Here is a 17,632-nt window from a genome sequence, read left to right as displayed (position 1 = left end):
ATAGTCAAGAGCACAGAAACATGCCCTTCGGTCCATCAAGCAACTCTTCATACTAATCCTCCGCAAATACAATTTTACTCTCCACGGACTACACCCCCTCAGATTCTACCGTTCAACTACACACCAGGACAGTTTACAGAAGCAAATTAACCTACCAACTCGCAAGGTCTTGGGATGTGGGAGGAAACCCATGCAGTCGCAGGGAGAACATGCAAACTCCACTGCAGAGAGCATTGGAGGTCAGGACTGAACTTGAATCACTGGAGCTGTGAGGCAGCGGCTCTTCTATAACTGCACCACTGTGCAGCTAGTACAGTCAAGAAGGGGGGAAAGTTAAGCACAGTATTACATACAAGGACCAGTCTGCCCACTATCCCATGTGCTGAAGCAAAGGCTCCATGTTTCTCTCCCAATAACCTTTTTTTCACCCTGGGCTCTGTGTATCTCATCAGAACATTAGAAGTAAGAACAGGAGTTGGCCATTCAGCCCCTCATTACCTGTCCTGCCCTTTGCACTAATCTGATCTTTGACCTTAACTCTACATTCCTGCCTGATTCCCACAGGGCTGCCCCCAGAACACTACGCAAAAGATGCATTTCACTGTGCGTTTCGATGTACATGTGACTAATAAAGATATCTTGTATCTCTTACCTTGATTTCTCCCTGTCATGCAAAAGTCAATCTATTTTGCTCTTGAATACACTTAATGAGTCAGTATTCACACCTCATTTCAGTCTCAACTGGGTGGCCTGCCTGTCCTTGCAGCATCTGTGGAGGGAAATGGACAGTCAACGTTTCGAGTCGAGACCCTTCATCTGGTCGTGACCCGAAATGTCGTCTGTCCGTTTCCCTCCGCAGGTGCTGCCTGGCTTGCTGAGTTCTCCAGTGCTTTTTCCAGCATCTGCAATCGCTTATGTCTCCCTGTCTTTGTGTTGTGTGCCTGAGTTCCAGGATCCCCCACCAGAGGAAACATTCTCCCAGTGCTCAATTTCAATCTACCCTTGCTTCTTGTGCATGGATCTCACCTGCTCTTGCGCCTTCAGCCTAGCTCAGAGGTTCGAAGTCTATCTCAGTGCATCAATGGTGAGCAAGCAGAGAGATTGGAGGCTGAAGAGAAGGATCACCAAGTGCAATTAATTTTAGAAAAACTTTGTGCAACTGCAAAACTGAAATAGAAATGTATTAATTACCAGAAATATGTACAATATTGACACTCTACACCGTCCAACATTCCTTGCAGCTTGCAATCTCTGTAACTTCAACCTTGGCCAAACTTGCCACCTGAGCTTTAACTTGCCCCAGGTCCCATTCACCCAACACTCCTGTGTAGCTTGATTCAACATGTAGAATTTTAGTCTTCTCAGCTGTGTTTTCAAATCCCACTGTGTGTTTCACCTCTTCTCTCATCTCTGTAATCTCATCCAGCTCTGCAATCTCTGCACACCTCCAATTCTGTCACTTGTGCTTCCTTAAACTAATTGCTCTACATGATTTTTTGTTTGATAAATCAAAGTTGTGCCAGAACTACGTACCACAGCTTGAGCACTGCATGCAATTCTGGTCACTACATTTACTGCAAAGATATGACTGAAATGAAGAGAATGCAGATGAGATTTAGAAGGATATTGCCGGTACTAGAAACTTGTAGCTGTGAGGGAAGTTTGGATAGCCTTGCATTATTTTCTTTGGAATAGAGGGGTATAGGGAAGACTTTATTGTGGGGCCATAATAGAGTAAATAGGATGTATCAATTTCCCTTGGCAGAGGGATCAAAAAACTGGGAGAATAAATTTAAAATAATTGACTCGAGAGGAGATGCAGGAATAATTTTCACCCAGTGGTTGGTAGGTCTCTGAAACACGTCCTGTCTGAGAATGTGAAAGCAGAAACTACCATCACATTTGAACAGTGCTTTGTTGTGTACTTGAAGAGCTGTGACCTGCAGGGTTACAGACCCAGTGCTGGAAGGTGGAATTAGGCTGGGTGGCTCTTTGGGGCGAGCGTAAATGGGATGGGCCAAATGGGCAGTGTAGCGGTTAGCGTAACGCAATTACAACGTCAGCGACCCGGGTTCAATTCCGGCCACTGTCCGTAAGGAGTCGGTACGTTCTCCCCGTGTCTGCGTGGGTTTCCTCCGGGTGCTCCGGTTTCCTCCCACATTCCGAAGACGCACGGGTTGGGAAGTTGTGGGCGTGCTGTGTGGCGCGGAAGCGCGGCGGACACTTGCGGGCTGCCCCCAGGACACTCCGCGCAAAAGGTGCATTTCACTGTGTGTTTCGATGTACGTGCGACTAATGAAGATATTTTATCTCTACTTCACGAGTTTTCCGTGATTCACTTCCTACATTGTTGCTTTGCCTTCCGTTACCAAGACCCTCAACGAAGGAATTCCTTTATATGCACCCTAACCACTCTCCTCTTTTTCATCTCTCCTTAACCACCTACCCAGAGTCATAAATTGCTGTGGTACTGAAGGAAGTTGTTTGGCCCCCTCCAGTCTATGCTGGCTCCTGTTCCTCTATTCCTCCCTGTGAAATTATTCTTAAGTACCTACCCAATTCTTTTTTGAATGATGTCACCAACCCTAATAGGAGCAAATTCCAGATTATAATTAACGTCTGCCTAAAATTTGTATTTCCTGGTACTTAAAATTTTAAATAAGTGCCTCTGGTCCCATGCTACCCAGTCCATCACCTTATTGGACTTGTTAAATTTTGTCTTGGTAAGTTTCCTGGGATGTTTTACTACATTCTTGGCCTTGGTGAGGGTAATACTAGAAGTGAGGGGGAAAATAAAGGTCAGTCTTCACCTCTGTGTTCAATCTACAAGACTTCACATAAATTGAGTTTGAAGTCATGTAACCGCAATGCCTTAATTTACCTTGTATTTCTGCTGAGTATTTTCAACTTCAGTAATGAAAAACTTGCCTAGATCCTTGCAACGTGCACCACGTTAAAGCTAACTCCAGCCCCCATCAATCGGGGGGAAGGAGTTGGGCAGGAAAATCGGCTTTGGTTGCGTCAAAAGTCACTAATGATAAGCAGGGATTCGTGCAGCATGAGTTTTTGAAAAGGTTTATTGATTCTGTGAAAATCATCCACTCTTGTGTTGCAATCCAGAAGGTCAAATATTGACATTTTTAGCTGATGGGGGACAGGAAGACACTTAGATGTTGCGCTGCTATTGTTGCAGACTTGCTATTTTGTAGACTTGAGTATGTAGAACTAACAAATTGAGGTTTTTGTATTGTCAGGGCTTTGCCATGTATGCTAGATCAAGGCACTAGCTCAGTGGCTGCTTAGAATGCAGTGCGCCATTAATTCTCAGGTCTGCTCGTGTCAAAGTCAAGTTTATTGTCGTATGCACAGGAACAATAAAAAAAACTTGAAACAGCATCACCTGCACATGGCATCATTGGACATTATTATGTTCTAATTGGTTCTTTCTTGTAAAAATTGTGCATAATTTAATTTTTCTTGTGAATGCTGCTTATATGCTATGTGCCTGTGATGCTGCTGTAAGTTTTTCCATTGCATACTGTACAGGTACTTGTGCATGATAGTAAACTCAACTTTGACTTTAAGCAGCATTCACAAGACAAACATAAATTGGACACAAGGTATACATAATTTTTACGAGAAAGAACACAATTAGAACAACCATTTTGGTGCAAAGTGGTGCTAAACTGTAAAGATCAGGGTTGTGCCGTTTGGTTTAAGAACCGAATGCTTGAAGGAAAGTAGCTGTTCTTGAACCTGGTAGTGTGGGACTTCAGGCTTCTGTACCTCCTGCCTGATGGTAGCTGCAAGAAGATGGCATGGCCTCCAGATATAAACATAAAAGGAAAGAGCTTGCATTTATAAATCAGCTTTTAATAACCTTTGGTTGTTCCAAAATACTTCACAGCCAGCAAGGTGTGTTTTCTAGAAAGCAAAGCAACTGACTTTGCAGAGCAAGATCCCATAGACTGCGATGTGACAACAATCTTGCAATGGTCTGGGAATTCGATTGCATAATTTTATTTTTCTCCCCTAGTGTTAGCCAATTGAATTTTAATTCATGTGCCAAGCAGAGTAATGACTTTCATTTAGCATTACTTGGATCACTTTCTGTTGTGATCCAAAAGCAGATGTCAGAAATCAGAAATAATGGTGGAAATACTCAGCTGGTCTGTTAGCATCTGTGGAGAGAGTTAATGTTTTGGGTTGATTGCAGTTGCGTCTCATTTGTTTACCAGGGCATACTTTGTTAATTAAATTTGCAGAGCAAGATCTGAGGCTCAACAATTTGTTTATTCCACAGTGGTCATGTCACATGTCCAGCAAATGATTCTGTATGATCTCTTTATAGTGCACCAGTGACTGATGTGGTACTTGTGCTTAACAATACAATTCTCTGTTTATTCTTACTATATAACAATGACCTTTCATCAGAACTGGGAAAAGATACAAATAAAACAAGTTCTAAAATGCATGGAAAGCTGGCCAAGGGTTAGCAGGGCAGAGGATTGGAACGGGTGCAAGGGTGACCTGTCATGTTAACTGTGTCTGTGTGTGTCCTCTTGCACTGTTCCAACAAATCTCAACGCAAGTTGGAGGAACAGCACCTCGTCTTATTTAGCGTACACAGCCTCAGGGATTCAACGTTGAATTAACCATCCCAGTCTTGCATCTCACATTTCCAGCATTTTTGTTTTCTCTCTCCTGTTCCGATATTTCATTCTTCTCCTGATTAAACCCTTGTCACCCTCTCTCTCAGCGAGCACCTACGTCACTTGGCCTTCCACTGGAAGGTAATGGTCTACAGGCTAACGCTGCCAACCACAAAGGCTCTGTGGGGAAAGACCACAGTCCAGTGCCCTGTTGCCACTTGACACTGAGGGGCTGATCCATGTGTAACAGCCTCTCAACGCTTCACAGGAACATTTCAATTCCTCCTGGTCTTCAGACACTCGTGGACCTTTCTTTTCAGTTCTCTCGTCCCCACCTCCCATCTTCTCCACTTTTCCCTGCAACTTAAAAGCTTGTTTCATTTAGAACTTCTCCCATTTCTGATGAAAGGTCAATTGACCTGGAATGTTAACGCTGGTTTTGTCCTCATGGATGCTGCCTGACCTGATCCAGGATCAAGACTATTATCACTGACATATGTCGTGAAATTTGTTGTTTTGTGGCAGCAGTACAGTGCAAGACATTAAAAATTACTGTAAGTTACAAAAGTAAGTAGTGCAAAAGAGGAATAACGAGGTAGTGTTCATGGACCATTCAGAAATCCGATGGCAGAGGGGAAGAAGCTGTTCCTGAAACGTTGAGTGTGGGTCTTCAGGCTCCTGTACCTCCTCCCCGCTGGTAGCAACGTGAAGAGGGCGTGTCCTGGGTGGTGAGGATCCTTAATGATGGATGCCACCTTCTTGAGGCGCCACCTCCTGAAGTCTTCAATGGAGGGCAGAGTTGTGCCCATGATGGAGCTGGCTGAGTCTACAACCCTCTGCAGCCTCTTTCGATCCTGCACATTGGAGCCTCCATACCAGAAGATGATGTAACCAGTCAGAATGCTCTCCACCGTACATCTGTAGAAGTGTGCAAGAGTCTTTGGTGACGTACCAAATCTCCTCCAACTCCGAACAAAGTAGTGCCTTCTTCGTGATTGCATCAATGCGTTGGGCCCAAGATGGATCCTCTGAGATGTTGGCACCCAGGAACATGAAGCTGCTCACCCTTTCCACCGCTGACCCCTCAATGAGGACTGGTGACCTGCTGAGCATTTTCAGCATTCTGTTTTCACTTCCTGATTGAGTCACCCTTGTGACACCAATGTGACCTCTGTGAGGAGCCTGTTGTAGAATGATTTCTCATGTAACATTTCACTTGAAGCATTTTGAGGAAGCTGGGACCATATTGTCAGACCTGCATCTGTTGTTGGGCACTCCTCAGACAACGTGGTCTTAAACCAGTGGTGCCAAATTTTGACACCTGCAGGTAAAAATAAAATCCTTGCCCCTCTTCCCCCATTGAATCTACCTTCACCAACCATGTCCCCACTTCTACTCTTCAGGAGGCACTGAAATTTTCCCCTCCCTAGACCAATTTTTAAAAAACATTTCAAAAATATACTTTACAATACCATTAGTCTTTCTCTACATTCCACATACTATCAATTCGATACGTTCTCTTAAAATGTGTCATCGCTTCTCACGTTTCCTCCTTGAACAATGCTCCCGTGAAGTGTTGAGAAGCTGTTGCACATGGCACAGCCCCACAGTGTCCAGTGGCAACAGGGCACTAGACTCTGTTCCTTCCCCACAGAGCCACTGCAGTTGGCAGCATTAGCCTGTGGGCATTCCCTTACAGTGGAAGACCAATGAATTTTGGGCAGGCCAAAGTGCGTGTTTCACCAAGGTGACCATCTTCCAGCAGCAGCCTCAGAGTGCGTCCCCGGGAACGACTCGTGCATCACAGAGTCTGCTGTCGCGCTGTTCTGAGGTAATCCTCAGTAAGGACCTCCTTGGCAAACACGCAGTCCACACAGATGTGGATGATTGTCTCATTCCCACCGCAGCCATCTCGAGGGCGGCAAGCAGCGGGAGTGGGTCTCACGATCTCCGAGTCCCCGTCCCGAGAATGTTGGAGGAGTCTGTGCTCACCCCCTCCCCTCCCTTCCATCTCACGCACTCTAGTGCTGGCGTAGGTAGTGGGGTGGAGGGAACATGAAGCAATGTGGAGGTGGGCTGTGAATGAGGCAGTGCCTCCATATTCCCATTGCTGGGATCTAATTCTTCCTTCTGCTTTACTGTAATTTGGGAGGAAATTGTTCTACAGATCATCATTTTTTCCATGCAACATCTATTTGCACACTATTTATTGAGCATGGAGTTGGGGGAGAGGAGAGAAACTTAAAAGGGGTAAAATGAGGGACGTTGCATCGTTAAAATAGAAATCCATTGAGAACATCTCTCAAGGCCAAATGGTGCTTGTGATTGGTCTAGCAGGTTAATGACTAATTCATGTCTTGTGCAAACACTGCATGGCCTCTTGTATAAATAGTAACAAGTCCTCATGCAAACACTGCCTTTTGGTACAAATAATATCCACCCCTTGTGCAAAGTGTGGTTTAAATGAATGTTCTCTCCCCTTTTCATGAAGATGCTGTCTTTCTGCTTGGTTAGGGTTCCGTAGGCAATGAACACCCCAGCATGTCACTCAAACGGCTAGACTTCACAAGTTCAAGCAAGGTGTCACTTCCTGTACTGTATGTGGTGTAGAGCAGTGACAGTCGGCCATAGCTCAGTAGGTAGCACACTTGCCTCCAAGTCTGGAAGATGCAAGTTCAAGTATCGCAACAGAGACTTGTGCACAGAGTCATACAGCACGGAAGCAGGCGCTTCGGCCCAATTCATCCATGCTGGCAGCTCACTCCAAATACGCACCACCTTTTGTGTGAAGAAGCTGCCCCAATGACCCTTTTAAATCTCTTGCCTTTGATCTTAAACCTACACCCTCTTGTTTTTAGCACCCCCTTCCTGGGGGAAAAAGGCTATGTGGTTTCACCCTGTCTATGCCCTTCATGATCCTATGTGCCTCTATCAGGTCACCCCTCAATCTCCTATGTTCCAGGGAATAAAGTCCTAGTCGATGCAACCTCTCCTTGTAACAGGCCCCCATGTCCAGGCAACATCCTGCTAAATCTTTCCCGATCTCTTTCTAGTTTAATAACATCTTTTTTATAATAGGGTGACTAAAACTGTGCACAATACTCCATGTGAGGCCTCACCAACATCTTGTATAACTGCAACATAACTTCCCAACTCCTATACTCAATGCCCTGACTGATGAAGGTCAGCTTGCCAAACGCCTTCTTCACCACCCTATCTACTTGTGACGTTGCTTTCAGTGAACTATGCACTTGGACTCCTAGGTCCCTCTGTTCCGTAACACTCCCCAGGGTCCAATCATTCACTGTATAAGTCCTACCCTGGTTTGATCTCCCAAAATGCAATATCTCTCATTTACGTGGATGGAAAGCCATTAACTAACCCTCAGCCCGCAGACCTCGCTGATCAAGATCCCTCTGTAATTTCCTACAGCCTTCTACACTATCTATAACACCACCTGTTTTAGTATCATTTGCAAACTTACTAACCATGCCTTGTACATTCACATCCAAATCGTTTGTATAAATTACAAACAACACAGGTCCCAGCACCGACCCTGTGGCACACCACAACGCAGCCCTCCAATCCGAGAAACAACCCTCGACTTCCTACGGCTGAGTCAAATATGAATCCAATCCGCTATCTCCCCCTGGATCCCATGCGATCTAACCTTCCAGGCCAGCCTGCCATGAGGGACCTTGTCGAAGGCCTTGCTGAAGTCCATATAGACAACATCCACTGCCCTACCTTCATTTACCCTCTTGGTTACCTCCTTGAACTCCAAGAGATTTGGCAGACACGGCTTCCCACACACAAAGCCGTGCTGACTGTCCCGAATCAGGCCCGGTCTCTCCAAATGTTGGTAGATCCTGACCCTCAGAATCCCCTCCAGCAATTTACCCACCACTGATGTCAGACTCACCGGCTCATAGCTTCCTGCCTTGCTTTTGCCACCCTTCTTAGATGATGATACCACATCAGCCACCTTCCAGTCCTCTGGAGCCTCACCTGTGGCCAGGGATGAAGCAAAAGTCTCTACCAGGCCCTCTGAAATTTCTTCTCTAGCTTCCCACAAGGTCTGAGAATGCACTTGGTCGGGCCCTGGGGATTTATCCACCTTAATGCACTTGAAGGCCTCCAATACCTCCTCCCTGTTAACTTGTGTGTAGTCCAAGACAACACCACTCATTTCCCCCATTGTTTTCTCCACAGTAAAAATTGAAGAGAAATTTTAATTAAAAATCTCACTCATTTCCTTTGATTCCACACACAGACGGTCATGCTGATCTATAAGGGGACTTATTCTCTCCCTAGCCACCCTCTTAATATACCTGTAGAATCTCTTGGGATTTTGCCTCACCTTGTCTGCCAGATCCTTCTGGTATCATCTTTTGCCTTCCTAACTTCTCTCTTAAGTGCACTCCGACACTTCTTGTAGTCATCACGGGATTCACTAGTTCCCAATTGCTTGTGCAGTGTATGCCTCCCTCTTTTTCTCAACCAGAGCCTCAACATCTCTTGTCAGCCTGGGTTCCCGAAACCGGCCAGCCTTGCCCTTCACCCTAACGGGAACGTCCAGGCCCTGAACTCTTGACTTCCAAAGGCCTCCCAGTTGGCAGACGCTCCTTTCCCTGAAAACAATTTTGCCCAAATCAACCACTGCAAGGTCCTGCCTAATGGCTCCAAAATTTGTTCTGCCCCAGTCCAGGACCTTAACCTGTGAACCAGTTGTATCCTTCTCCATAACTACCTTAAAACTAATAGAATTATGGTCTCTGGACCCAAAGTGCTCGCCGACAGACACTTCTGCCACCTGCCCTACCTCATTGCCCAGGAGGAGGTCCATTGTTACACCCTGTCTAGTATTTTGCTCTGTATGTTGATAAAGGAAACTTTCTTGGACTCATTTCACAAATTCCCCTCTCTCCTGGGATTTTACACTATGGTTGGCCCAGTCAATATTAAGGAAGTTAAAATCTCCCACTGTTATATTTACAACTAGCTGCAATCTCTCTACATACCTGCTCCCCCCAATTCCTGCTATCTACTGGGGGGGCCTATGATACAATGCCATCAGTAGTGAGGAAGTGCTGCACTGTTGTAGGTGCGTCTGTAGAGGAGATGACTAAGGTCTATCAGCTCTCTGATGCTATTCAAAGGGTTGAGAGCTTTCCGTCATTTAGGGGCCATAATCTTAGGACTTAAGTCAGCATAACTGAAATGGTTGGTTTGTCAGCAGTGCTGTCTGTGGGATCTTGTTATGGGCAAATTGGATACCAGTTTACTACATTTATCCTTTCTGCAGGACGTAAACTTGATAGAGTCGTAGAGTCACAGAGCAATACAGCACGGATACAGGCCCTTTGGTCCAACTGGTCCAACCAGTCCATGCTGACCATGGTGCCCACCCAGCTAGTCCCAATTTCTTGCGTTCAGCCCATATCCCGCCCCTCCATGTATCTATCCAAGTGCTTCTTAAATGATCCTATTGTACCTGCCTCAACCACTTCCTCTGGCAGCTCGTTCCATGTACTCACCACCCACTGCCTGGAAAAAGTTGCACCTCAGGTCCCTTTTAAATCTTTCCCCTCTCACCCTAAACCTCTGCCCCTAGTTTTAGACTCCCCTACCCTGGGGAAAAGACTGTTACCGTCCACCTTATCTATGCCTCTCACAATATTAAACGCTTCTATAAGATCACCCCTCGTTCTCCTACGTTCCAAGGAATAAGGATCTAGCCTGGCCAATCTCTCCCTGTGACTCAGGCCCTCTGAGTTATTGGTTGCTGAGTGCTGTCAGTAATGGTGATCATGAGGTCATTTGGTTTATCATTTTCCTTTTAGGGGTAGAAATCTCTCATCTTTAACCTATATGTAACATCAGAACCCCAGCAGGGTTTGGGGATAGTTAGACATTGGCCATAAATGGAGCAGTATCCACGCAGAAAATGCCTGTCTTATTGAGTATTCACTTAATATGTAGTAGTACAGAGCTGAATAACGGAGACAGCACCACGGGTAGTGAAGGAAGTTTTCAATAAATCAGCTCTCTTTTCGAGCCCGTTCTGAAATTCTGGCAACAATTACTCATGCAATACGAGCAGCACTCGTGGAATTTTGACCTTTTTCTCTCAGCCCAAAAGAAGTGCTTTTTCCTTCCTCTCGTTTTCCCCCCCTCCCCCATGTAGACACACAGATTCTTAATCACAGAGGCAAGAAGGAAGACAGTCTGTTTGCTGCTTTAAATCCTCAAATGTCATCAGTTTCTCAGAGATAAGGATCTGTGAGGTTTCAAAGACGGAAGATTTCTGCTGAGTCAGATTGACTAAAAAAATTGCTGAGCAGTCTTCACGTCACTGATGTATCGTTCCACTGCATTTGAGAGAACAGGCAAGACCTACACGTCCGTGGAGTAAATTCACCAGCAGTCTGCACTTGTTCTCCCATTAGAGAAGCTAGAGTGGATCTTCTTTGATCAGGAAAGGTTTATTTTGGACTATACCCTGTGAAATAAATCCAAAACAAAAATTGGGCTTCCTTAGTGAGGACTGTTCAGAAAGGTGTGTAGCCAGTTCTGGGTACTGTCTAGGGTGATGGGGAGAGCCACATTTGAACCACTGCAGTCCAATTGGAATTGGTTTATTATTGTCACCTGTACTGAAATATAGTGAAGAGCTGTTGTATGTGTGCCATCCAGACAGATCACTCCATACTGTCAGGAAAGAAGCCAACGTGATCAAAGACCCTTCCCACTCTGGTCATTCTCTCTCTTCTTCCCCCCTTGAGGCAGAAGATACAAAAACCTGAGAACACATCCCATCAGGCTCAAGGTCAGCTTCTATCCCATTGTTATCAGACTCTTGAATGGGCCTCTTGTATGATAAAGATGAATTCTTGATCTCTCAATCTAACTCGTTATGGCCCTTGTATCTTAATTGTCTAGCTGTACAACACTTTCTCCGTAACTGTAACATTATATTTTGCATTCAGTATTGGTTTCCCCTTTGTCCTTCCTCGATTTACCAATGTTCTGGAATTGTCTGTATAGCATGCAAAACAGTTTTTTTTACTGTATTTTGGTACATGTGCCAATAATAAACCAATTACGGTAGTGTAGCGGTTAGAGTAACACTACTACAGCGCCAGCGACCCAGGTTCAATTCCTGCCACTGTCTGTAAGGAGTTTGTACGTTCTCCCTGTGTCTGTGTGGGTTTCCTCTGGGTGCTCCGGTTTCCTCCCACATTTCAAAGACGTACGGGTTAGGAAGTTGTGGGCATGCTATGTTGGCGTCGGAAGCGTGGCGACAGTTGCGGGCTGCCCCCAGAACATTCCACGCAAAAGATGTATTTCACTGTGTGTTTCGATGTACATGTGACTAATAAAGAAATCTTAATTAGAAACTACACAACTACACTGAGGAAGTACAAAGAAAAACAGAACGCTGGCTATATTGCTACAGTTACAGAGAAAGTGCAGGTAGACAAATAAAGTGCAAGGGCCATGACGAGGTAGATTGGGAGATCAAGAGTTCATCTTTTAGCATCTGAGAGGTCTGTCCAAGAGTCTGATGACAGTGGGACTTGCGTTGAAAGTGCTGTTGGGTGGGGAGTTCCAGGATTTACACCCGGCCACAATGAAAGAGCAGTGAGATATTTTCAAGTCAAGATGGTGTGTGACTTGTAGGGGCAACTGCAGACTGTGCTGTTCCCATAAGCTCCCCTTGTTTTTCTAGACAGTAAGCATTGCAGGTTTGTGAGGCTCTGCTGAAGGTGAGCTACAAAGTGCCTCTTGGAGGTGGTATGCATCGAAGTTGTGTACCAGTGACAGAGGGAGTGAAAGAGAAGGTTGGTGGATGGGGCTGTCAATTGAGCAGGCTGCTTTATCCTGCACAGTTCAAGCTTCCTGTTACAGCTGCACTTTTCCAGGCAGGTGAGGAGCATTCCTGACTTGTGCAGACTTGCCTTGCAGATGATGGAACGGCCTTGGGCAATCAGGAGATGAGTAACTTGCCACTGTATATTCAGCTTTTGTGGCCGGTTGGTGCAGCAAGTTGTCAACTTCCACCTCCCTCCCCAACCCCAAGATGTTGAAGGTGGAGCACTTGGCATTGATACTTCCATTGAACATCAGAAGGTAGTGGTTAAACACTCTTCTGTTGGATTCAAATGTTCAAAACATTTGGGGTGGGAATGTGGCAGTAAAGTGTTAAGTGGGGAAAATATATTGGCATCACAGGAAGTACAAACTATAAACAAGCCTATACATTTCAGAGTGAGGTAGAGTTTTCCTCTCACATTAACCTGTCTTTGTGTGACAATGTAGAAATAACTAGTACCAGCCTTTAAGACCAGAAGGCAGGATAGGAAACGTGCAATCATTCGACATGTTGAATTGTATTTTTTTTTCCAAATTGGATTGAAATAAAATGTATACTTTTCTAAAAAAAAAATTAACTATAACATTCAAGATTGAACACCAAGGAACAGGAGCTCCTTGAGAGCCTATTCTGCAACACAGTGTGTGTTGTTTAAAGGTCGGTGTGATTGCTGTTACTTTAAAGCACTGTGTCATGAGGTTAATTATTGTAACGTTGTACGAATGGTGCTTCAAGCAGTTGAGTATCGACTGCTTTTGATGCTCCTGGGTCAAGTAAATTATGTAATACTCCTCAGTACAAATGTAAGGGCCCAGTGCACAACAGAGACTGAAGCTGATCTGTGACCTCGTTCCATTTGCTCACCTTTGCCTCACTAGCGTTTAAAATCTTTTTGTTAACAAAGATCTATGCATTTCCGATTCAGAATTAACCATTGACATAGCATTAAATGTTTGTGGAAGACAATTCCAAATGTCCACTTCCCTATGCGTGTAGAAATGTTTCCTGGTTCTGTTCTTCAAAGGTATGGCTCTGACCTCTTTGTCCTAGAAAGTTAGAAATAGTTTGTCTCCACCTGTCCTATCTGTTTCCCTCACGATCTTAAAGACCTAGATCAAATTTTTTCTCCCTCCTCCCCACCCTTTGTCCTCCCTGATTCCTGTGGCCCCCTCACCCCTTCTCTTTTCCCCTTCCCTTGCCCTCGTGACCTGCCTATCTATTCTCCATCTCCTTCCCTTTATTCCATGGTCCACTGCCCTCTCCTACCAGATTCCTCCTCCTTCAGCCCTTTGCTTATTCTACCTATTCTTACATCTCGCCCTTCCCCCTCTCACCTGGACTCACCCATCACCTGCCAGCTTGTGCTCCTCCCCCTCCCCTTTTATTCTGGCTTCTGCCCTCTTCCTTTCCAGTCCTGATGAAGGGTCTCGGCCTGAAACATCGACTATTTATTCCTCTCCATAGATGCTGCCTGACCTGCTGAGTTCCTCCAGCATTTTGTGTGTGTTGCCCCTTCAATCTTGTATACCTTGGTTAATTACTCCAACCGTTCGTGTCCAGGCATCATTGTGGCAAATCTTCGCTGCACTCTTTCTAACCCCGCCCAAAAACATTACAGATGCCCTGATCGTCCTCTCCTGCTATTCCTATCAACTTTTAAACCCTGGCATAGAAATCGGTTGGCCTGAGGGATTTGTCACTTCAGCGCCATTACTTCCTTCAGTTCTGTTATGTAAAGTTGGTTTTGATGATTCCTGTCTCTGATTTTTACAAAAAATTTTTGGTCTATCCTGCATCTTTAGTAGAGAGAATCCTGGAATGGTTTCAGCACAGGAGGAGGCCATTCAGCCCATGCTGACATTTTACCAGTTCCACACCTGCCTTTCTCTGTGACCTTGCAAAAACCAAAAACACTTAAATATTTAAAATGCAGTGAAATAATTTTAAGAAGTTCAAAATTAAGTCCATTCCTTGCAGCTGTTGCCTGCACTGTAGGAGCAGTCCCTGCGCTGGACTGGCTGCAATTTATGGGGAATTGCTACAACTTCAAGCTCCCTTACTGGCGTCCAGTATCTGAGCACTTAAGTAGATTGGCAGCGAATCTCTGAGCTTAAGCTCAGAACTTCCTCCTTCACGTGGAAATCCCTAAGTTACTCCCCATTTCACGGGGAAATGTCAGTAGTTATGGCGGTAAATGTTTTCCTGTGAAACCTTGGCTTCTACTATGAAATGTCTGTGTTCATGCCAATGCCCTTTTCAAGTTCCCTTTTTTGTGGCTCTTACTATTTCTTTTACCTCCTTTTGTTTTTATTTCTGCTATTTGCCAAATTCTTTTGTTAATTTTTCCTTTTTGTTTTGCACTTTCATTTTTAGGTGACCTTGAGTGATGGTGGTTTTGGGATTTTATTCTGGCCACCAGAGCAGCAGCCCTTTTAAAGGTATAAATTGATACTGTAATGCATTAAATTATTCTTCAAGCAGCTGCCACTGATCTTGTGTTCCTAGTTTGCTAGGAATGATATCTATCGTGCTGAAGTCTGATCTATCTAGAATTTTCACAGCTGGTTTGTTTCTCCTTTTCAAACACTACATTATGATTGCTATTAAATAAATGTTCATGCACAGTTTGGCTTTTAAATAAATTTGGCTCATTACTCACTCATGAAATTAATATAGTGTTCCCTCTTATTGGTTCCAGGCATGTTCTTACAAAAACAATCTTAAGCGCACTCAAGAAATGTAGACCTTTCTGACATGAGAGCCTGCTTATTGCAATCTATGTTAAAATGAGGCTATCTTTGCTTTGCTAATCTGCATTTATACATTCTGCTGCCTCATAGCTACTGTCAGGAGGCCAATGGCCAATTCATCCTGGTGTCTTTAATCCTTTCTCTCTCTCATGATTATCACCTTGATTCTCTTTATATATTTTTTAAAAAAACCTATTATTTTCTCTCGTGATTTGGAGTGATTTCATTCTTGGGCACTAATACTATTCCATTTTCGCTACAGTTATCCAATGTGACTTGCTGGCTCTAACCTGGTATTTTTAGTTCCCAGTCGTGACTGGTTTGTGGCCAGGCCTCTTGCCTACCACCTTGCATTTCCCAATATAAACTTGCTTCTGCAATTCATCTAATTTATTCCTTGTGCTACTTGCTATTGGGTGGAAAAAATGCATGTACAGGAAGTCTCCAGGTTACAACAGGGTTCCGTTCTTGAGAACTGTTTGTAACCTGAATTATTTTATTTTTTAAATTTCTTTCTCCTGCTTTAATGACTTCAAGTCTTTCAGTTTTTCCTTTACCTGTCGTATCTAAGGCACCATTTTTGACCACTAGTCAACTCCATGCCCTTTCATCTGATTTGGATTTTCTGAGCCTCTTTTACCCACACTGCTCCTTCAACCTTCTTAACCTGTTTATCTCTGAGTATTTGAACATGACTCCTCCAGTTGTCCTGAGGCTATAACACTTGCGGTCCTGTTTTTTAATTTAGCTCCTAATTCTTGATAGGATCTCTACTGTGTGCAAATTAGCTGCCATATTTCCTGCATTGCAGCAATGACCATGATTCAAAAATAATTCATTAGCTTTGAGTTGTCCTGAAATGAAAAGGTGCTTTGGAAATGAAGATCCTTTTTTTTTCCTACCATGCAGGTATTTGTAATAGTGTTCCCTGGATCCCCAACACCTCGGATCTGGGTATTAGCGGGATCCAGGGAAACTGGGATCTGAGCCCTCCTTGGTGGGCATTTGGTAGAATTGAGTTGCATTTGTTCATAGAACATAGAACATTGCGGCACAGTACAGGCCCTTTGGCCCACAATGTTGTGCTGACATTTTATCCTGCTCTAATATCTATCTAACTCTTCCCTCCCACATAGCCCTCCATTTCTCTATCATTCATGTGTCTATCCAAGAGTCTCTTGAATGTCCCTAATGTATCTGCCCACACAACCTCTGCCGGCAGTGCGTTCCACGCACCCACCACTCTGTGTTTTAAAAAAAACTTACCCCTGACATCCCCCTTATACCTTCCTCCAATCACCTTAAAACTATGACCCCCTTGTGTTAGCCATTGTCACCCTGGGGAAAAAGTCTCTGACTGTCCACTCGATCTGTGCCTCTTATCTTGACACCTCTCTCAAGTCACCTCTCGTCCTCCTTCTCTGCAAAGAGAAAAGCCCGAGCTCACTCAACCTATCAATGTTTGTAATTGGAATGGAGAATTATAAAGGTTGGGGGAGGAATTACAAAGCTCCCTTAAGTGGGTGCTCTGTATCAATATGTAGGCACCAACGCTAGTACTTCCTCAGAAGGCTAAGGAAATTCGGCATGTTCCCGATGCCTGTTACCAATTTTTACAGGTGCACCATAGCAAGCATCCTACCTGGATGCACCACAGCTTGGTATGACAACTGCTCCGTCCAAGACGGCAAGAAATTTCAGGGAGTTGTGAACATAGTCCAGTCCATCACGCAAACCAGCCTCCCTTCCACTGACTCTGTCTACACTTCCTGCTGCCTCAGGAAAGCAACCAACATAATCAAAGACCCCTCTGACCTTGGTCATTCTCTCTCCACCCCTCTCCCGTCAGGCAGAAGAAACAAAAGAACACGTACAGTACCACCAGGCTCAAGGACAGCTTCGATCCCACTGTCATCAGACTCTTGAAGGGACCTGTCATACGCTAAAAGATGAACTCTTCGTCTCCCAGTCTACCTCATTGTGGCCTTTGCACCTTATTTGTCTAACTGCAATGCACTTTCACTATAACTGTAACACTTTTTATTCTGCATTCTGTTTTCCTTTTTACTACCTCAATGTACTTAAGTATGGAATGCTCTGTCTGGATGGTATGCATACAGAGCAGTTCACTGTATCTTGGTACATGAGACAATAATAAACTAATACCAAGTGGGGGCACAGCAGGAATGTTTTGGGACCTCGCCTGTAATGTATCCAGTTCACTTGAGTATCTGCAGCCTAAACAAGACCCAGTTACAAGAGCAGAAGACCTTGCAAAGATCTTTTATGTGGGAATAAAAGTGATGGGTGGATGTCACTGGACATTAGAATTGACTCGCTAAATAAGGATTGAT

At 44.5% G+C, this 17,632-nt stretch overlaps 1 protein-coding gene across 4 annotated transcripts in view; it reads left to right on the top strand.

The window, feature by feature from the left end:
- LOC127573228 (arf-GAP with dual PH domain-containing protein 1-like) overlaps positions 1–17,632 on the top strand; it is a 146,884-nt gene that overhangs the window by 9,955 nt on the left and 119,297 nt on the right. The window contains exon 2 of one of the 4 annotated variants that reach the window (XM_052021249.1): positions 14,902–14,966. The exons of the other annotated variants lie outside the window; for them this stretch is intronic. Coding sequence (XP_051877209.1) covers positions 14,915–14,966 — 52 coding nt within the window. The 5' untranslated portion in view covers positions 14,902–14,914. The remainder of the gene's footprint in view (positions 1–14,901; positions 14,967–17,632) is intronic. 4 annotated transcript variants of the gene reach the window in all.

The sequence above is a fragment of the Pristis pectinata genome, chromosome 8 (assembly GCF_009764475.1).
Source record: "Pristis pectinata isolate sPriPec2 chromosome 8, sPriPec2.1.pri, whole genome shotgun sequence".
NCBI classification, from domain to species: domain Eukaryota; kingdom Metazoa; phylum Chordata; class Chondrichthyes; order Rhinopristiformes; family Pristidae; genus Pristis; species Pristis pectinata.
Note: the sequence above shows the minus strand (reverse complement) of the source record. Positions and strands in the feature narration are given on the sequence as shown.